Genomic DNA, 5,904 nt, shown 5'->3' with positions numbered 1-5,904 from the left:
CATGGACCAAGAGGGGATTGCCTTTGTTTCTGCCACAGCCTGGTAAAGAAACAACAAGTCCTGCAAGATGACCATGGACAACAAGGCCAGTTGGATTTACTGACAGGCTGGGCAGCCCAGGCCAGGGCATTCCTGAGCCAGGGGCTGTTCTGCAGAGGCATCCATAACACCATTGCCAACACCGGGGAGACAGCAGGATTGTACGTCACAGGGAAGAAAAGGAGACTTTAGTTTTCACATTTTGTGAAACCAAACAAAGTGATCAAATTCACTTTTTTATTTATAGTCATTTTCACAACTTCTCCCTGAAAACTGCACAGGATATTTACACAGACATGAGAAATTGATTGACGCATCTTGAGAGCATTTCCTAAACACCCATCATCAAGAAAATATACACATGAACTTAAACTTCCTGATCTCTAAAGTAACTGATCTTGCCAAGGGTTTTTTCAGTGTTTGTACTGCTTATGTATTTAAACACATCTTCTCTGCCACTCTCTGGATTCTTTTCCACAGCCTTGGGGTGGGGGGTTTCTGCCCCCCATCCAAACCTCCAAGATTCCTGAGATAGATGCAACACTCAGTGAGGGATTTTAGCCCTTATAAATTGGACGATACCACAACAACAGTTCAATGAAAGAAGCAAAAATCAAATCAAATCAAACAAAGAGATCCCATCATCCCCTGCCGCATCCTCCCTCCTCCCCCTTCCCACCCAACCAGCAGCTCTGGAGTCCATAAAGGAGATCGGAGCAGAGCAGCTCAGCCCATACACTGCTAAGCACAAAGTAAAGCATATGAAATATGCTACGCACTCTGCGTTTCCTTTGTTGCTTTCACTCACCCACTGAAAAGGGTAATGGAAGCTCTAAGATAAACATTTAGGCATGTGCAGCACCTTCTGCAATCTGCTCTAACATGCATCAGCCAACAGCCACTTCATCCCCATGGACTCCACCGAGCAGCACAAGTCCCTGCCCGCTGTGTCCTTGGGCTTGGCCGAGCATCCCTCGCCCCAACGCCACTGCAGGCACCAGCAACGCCAAACCAACCTCACAGGGCTATAAATGTTTGATTCAAATAAGCTTATCAACACCAGTACCCCAAAAACAACTGCCAAATCCACTGTCAAGGACTCAGGGGGGTTACTGCAGCCCTTGCTCTGCTCCAGAAGAGCCAAGTTTGGGATGGTCCTGAGGCCCCTGGGCACGGCAGACCAGGAGTCTCCATCAGCACAGGGCAACAAGGGAGCCTCCCCTGCTCCCTCCTTCAGCTCCTCTTCAGTTTGCTACTGCCTCTGCTTTGTCTGCCAATTCACACAAACCCAAGTACTTTTCATGACTAGAGATTATTAAAAAAATAGTACTTTGTGCTGTGGAAAACCCCAGCAATATAACACATATTAAAAAAAAAACCAACTCTTTTTTTCATTAAAAACATGTTATAAAGTATGATAGCTGGCAGGATTATTCTGGAAGGCTGCATGAGTTCCAGCAACATTAGCCTGACACAGTTTAAACTCCCAACATGTTTCACTGATACAAGCAGGAAACAAAAATTCCAGAAAAAACTCTCAGCACATGAAATCAAATCATCACAGAGAGTACCTTTTTTCTGTAATATTTTATTTTATTTATATAGAAATACTTAAAAAAACATGAAGTAGCACCATTACTTAAGTTTTACTTTTATTATGTAGAACTTTAAATGTCAGAAAAATAAAACTCTTGATACAATTTCAAATCTTGTCTCAGCAAATATAATATTAGTATTTGACCATGAGGTTAAAGGCCCTTTATCATAAAATAAAATATACTTTGTTTTTAAACTTTGCTCAGTAAAGTACATTTAAGCTCAAGTAACGTCACCTACATATACATAAACAAGTGGTAAACAAATGTATTAAAATAGAAATACTAAAACTATAGTGGTGCAACAGAATTTTTGTAATTTCCACTGAATTCTATTTATACAAATGTTAGAAAGCTTCAACAGTTCCTTTTGACATATGTTTATACATTTCCATTTTTGTAATAATATAGAATAAAATATGCTTTATATCACTGAATAGAAAATATGCTGGGTGAAGCAGATTTAAAAGATTTTTTTCTGAACCTATAAAATCTCCATCCCAACAGAATACTGTTCAAAGCATTACACATTTTATGGTTTGTAATTCCGTTCACAATTGTGTGATATTAAAATAATACAGTGTTCTTTGCCATAAGGCCATACTAAAATAAAAAAGATTTAACCCAGCTACAAAAAGTTCACTGAACTTAAATTAAAATACTTGTAAACATCTTTGCAATATGAAATATAATTTTTCAAGTCAAAAAAGAATAAAATACTTCAATCTGTATTAATGCAATTTATCTTTAAAACCTTTAAACGTTTTTAATATATATAAGAGATATGTTACAGTTTTGTTGGTTTTTTTTTTCTTTTTTCTTTTTAAAAGTCTGATAAAGCTGCAGTATCATGGTTTTTCACAGGAACTTCTTGCCCTTTCATGAACATTCAGAAAAGTATCCACCCATAGATTTAATTATTTTGTAATAAGCATCCTAGAACTACCAGCACGTTTTACTAACAGTCCACACACCATTGTCATCATCATAAGCATCTTCTACTTTCAAATTTTTTTTTCAAATTTTTTTTTCTGTTTGTTTGTTTGTTTATAAAAAAAAGGGGAGTTTTGGAAGCTTCGTATTAAAGTACAGTGTAAAAACTAGCCTAGCACTAGAATGGAGTCGCCCGTTATTATTTATAGCATGCACCCGCTGTCACACCACCCCCCAGCCCTCCCTCGGCCGCAGCCCGCACCCCTCGGCGGGCGGCGGCCCCGGCCCCGCCGGCCCCCCCGGTTCGTGCCCCCGGCCCGCGGCGCTCAGGAGAAGATGCGGATGGCCTGGGTGACGGCGCTGTGGCACACGGGGCACTGCGGCTCCGTCTTCTCGCAGATGCGGTTGGCGCACTCCATGCAGAAGAGGTTGTGGCCGCAGGGCACCAGCGCCGCGATCACCTCGCTCTCGAAGCACACCGAGCAGTCGCGGCTGCCCTTCCGCCGCACGCCAGAGGAGGAGCAGGAGGAGCTGGACGAGGAGCTGGAGGAGGAGGAGGAGGAGGCGGACGAGTCGGAGGGCAGCCCGGGCAGGTGGGCGCCCAGCCCGTTGGCGTACAGCGGGTAGGAGGCGGCCAGCAGCCGCCCGCCGGGGTCGCTGCGCACCCGCCGCGCGGCGGGGCCGCGCTCGAACTGCGGCCACAGGAGGGCGGCCCCGGGCGGCGGGGCGGGCGCCAGGTCGAAGCCGGGCGGCGAGTCGAAGGGCAGCTCGGAGCAGCAGTCCGGGGAGGAGAGGACGTCGCCGCCGCCCCCGCCGTACACGTAGCCGTTGGCGCTGTTGTTGTTGTTGTTGCCGTTGTGCGAGAAGCTCAGCGCCGGGCTCGGGGGGCTGTAGTCGGCCAGGCGGGCGCTGCCGCCCCCCCCGGTGCCGCCCCCGAAGTAGGAGTCGGTGGAGGCGCTGCCCAGCGAGCTGGAGCTGTCGTTGCGGTAGTTGCAGAAGGGCTTGCGGCCCGGGGTGGGTGTGATGCTGGGCGGCGTGGGCTTGCTCCAGAGGCTGCCCGTGCCGTTCAGCTCGAAGCCCACGTCCGTGCCGTTGGCGTGGAAGTCGTTCTCGTCCGTCAGCTCGATGATGCCGCCGGTGCGCATGGCGATGTGCGCCTCGATCTCCTCCCGGGCCCGGTCCACGTTCTCTGGCATGCCTGTCACCTCAAAGACCGGCTCCTTGTCCCGGCTCGGGGTCACGATATACGTGTGCGTCTGCTGCTGGATGCGCTTGATGGTCGCCCCCTTGGGCCCCACGACCAAGCCCACCACGCGATAAGGCACCCGCACCTGGATGGTGGTTTGGCCGGGCAGGTTCGGGGGGCCGGGAACGGTGCCGTTCAGGGCTGTGTTCTTGTTCCGCGAGGCTCGGATCATGGAGAAGTGCTCGGCCGCAGAGATGATCTCCCTGCGGGCCATGGCCACATCTTCCTTTCTGCCCGTCACAACAAAGAGCGGCTCCTCCCCGCGAACCGGGGTCTTGATGTAGGTGTTGGTCTTTGCCCGCAGAGCTTTGATTTTACAACCTGGGAACGAGATGCGGAGATGGAGGGCGAAGGGGAGGGGGAGGAAGGGGAGGTGGTGGGGGAGAACCGGTTACAACCCATTGTTTGGGTGCAGCTAGGGAGGGGAAAAAAAAATACACACCCACCCGAAACACATTGCCCCCAACCCCAGGTGATCGCTGGCATCTCGTCCGGGAGCCTCGGTCACGGTGTAAAGTAATGTCAGCCCACAGCCCTGGCACACGCCCAAAGGCATCGCAAGTGGCCACCGACACATCTGCCATGCAAACTGCCCCAAAACTACCAACGTGCAGTTCACAGGGTCGGTAACACAGGGGAAAAAAAATTATAAACGGAGCGACAAAAAAAAAAAAAATTAAAAAAAAAAAAAAAAAAAAAAAAGGCGTGCAGGAAAACTGCACCGCCAGAAAAATAAAATAAAATAAAATAAAATGCAAGCAGCCCTCACAAATCAACACACCCGCCAGTCCACATTCCTGCTCAGCGCTTTCCTTTTGGAAAAATAAAATCAGTTCTTAAGGTGAGGAGCAGAGGCTGTACCGAATGAGCCATATTCCCCACTGCGGATGCTTTATTCCAACCCCATTGTTCCACTTCTCCACTCCATTTCTCTTCATTAAAAATAATCCACGATTTCTAACTTTGGGGTGGTGGAGGGGGGAAAGCACCGAGGCTCCCATTTTCCTCCCGTTTCCTCTTGCAAATCTTAACTTTTCCAGCCGGAGGAAAGGACGGATTTTTACTATTTTCCTGATTTTTTCCCCAACCCGGCAGCTGAAAGTGCATCTCGAAACTGATGCATAACACTCCTCGGAAACATCACGTCTGCTACTGCACTTTCTTTGTCTGGGGAAAGCCGGCACTGGCCACCACCGCACGGCTGCAGCGTTCCTGGGAATGGCCAGTGTCGCATCTGAGCCGCCCGCCCGGCAGCGCGGAGGGGAGACCCGCGCCCCCACACCCCCTCGCATGCAGGCACCCACCTTGTCTCCCCACTATCTCAGCGACATGTTCCGAGCTGGGCACCGGGACGCATTCAGTCATGTTCACGCTCTTTTTCCGAGGCTCGTTGTCGTAAATGGAGCCCGTCTCGTCGTTGTCCAGCCCCAGCAGGGAGAGCTGATCCAGGGCGATCTGAAGGGCTCTTTGGTCATCCAGGGTCTCTCCCCCGCCACCACCACCACCACCGCCGCCGCCGCCGCCGCTCCCGTTCCTCTCCATGTCTGCAAAAAGCGAGCTGGGCATAGTCCCTGTGTGTGGTGCACCCTCCGCCTGCGCTCGGCTCAGTAGTAAGAGATCAGACACAAAGGAGAACCCAAGGCAGATGGCCAGCAGGACAGAAGGGAAGGGAGGGTGGGCGACTGCTGGAGACCGGGGAATTGTTGCCTTTTGCTTGTATATTTTGTATCTTTTTTTGCTTTTTTTTTTCCTCCTCTCAGTGCAATCCGGTTTATAAGATGTTCTCAGGACCCCCCCCACGACTCCCCCCCTTTTTTTTTTTTGTCGGCTGGGGGTGGGGTGGGGGGGGTGGGAAGAGGATAAGCGAGAGGAGCTCCGATGGCTTCCCCCCCTCGAGTTCCTCGCCGGCCACAATGCCAAGCGGCGGCAGCGTTTCTTTAAGGAGCCCCTCCCAGGCTCCACTCCACTCACTCAGCGTTTTTTTTTTCCTCCTCTCCCCTCCTCTGTCTGAGGCTCTGCTGCAGCCAGACGGCTCTGGAGAGGCGGGCGGGCGCGGGGCGGGGAGCGGGGGCCGCGCCGGGCGCCGCAGCG

At 50.6% G+C, this 5,904-nt stretch overlaps 1 protein-coding gene across 1 annotated transcript; it reads right to left on the bottom strand.

Annotated features, from left to right (window-relative positions):
* Positions 1-1,611: 1,611 nt before the first annotated feature.
* Positions 1,612-5,883, bottom strand: MEX3B (mex-3 RNA binding family member B). Its single transcript, XM_041418814.1, has 2 exons — positions 5,118-5,883; positions 1,612-4,134 (listed from the first exon to the last, which is right to left on the bottom strand). Exons 1-2 carry the CDS (start codon positions 5,377-5,379, stop codon positions 2,894-2,896), a joined length of 1,503 nt encoding a protein of 500 aa, XP_041274748.1. The 5' UTR covers positions 5,380-5,883; the 3' UTR covers positions 1,612-2,893.
* Positions 5,884-5,904: the final 21 nt, after the last annotated feature.

This window comes from Onychostruthus taczanowskii, unplaced genomic scaffold (genome assembly GCF_017590055.1).
Source record: "Onychostruthus taczanowskii isolate IOZ18803 unplaced genomic scaffold, ASM1759005v1 scaffold6, whole genome shotgun sequence".
NCBI classification, from domain to species: domain Eukaryota; kingdom Metazoa; phylum Chordata; class Aves; order Passeriformes; family Passeridae; genus Onychostruthus; species Onychostruthus taczanowskii.
The sequence above is the reverse complement of the archived record's forward strand: the minus strand, read 5'-3'. Positions and strand labels throughout refer to the sequence as shown.

Excerpts from the sequence above, each read along its gene's own strand:
- MEX3B (XM_041418814.1), bottom strand. The coding sequence starts at position 5,379 with ATGCCCAGCTCGCTTTTTGCAGACATGGAGAGGAACGGGAGCGGCGGC. Across the intron at positions 4,135-5,117 it reads TGAGATAGTGGGGAGACAAG|GTTGTAAAATCAAAGCTCTG; the intron begins GTGGGTGCCTGC and ends TCTCGTTCCCAG.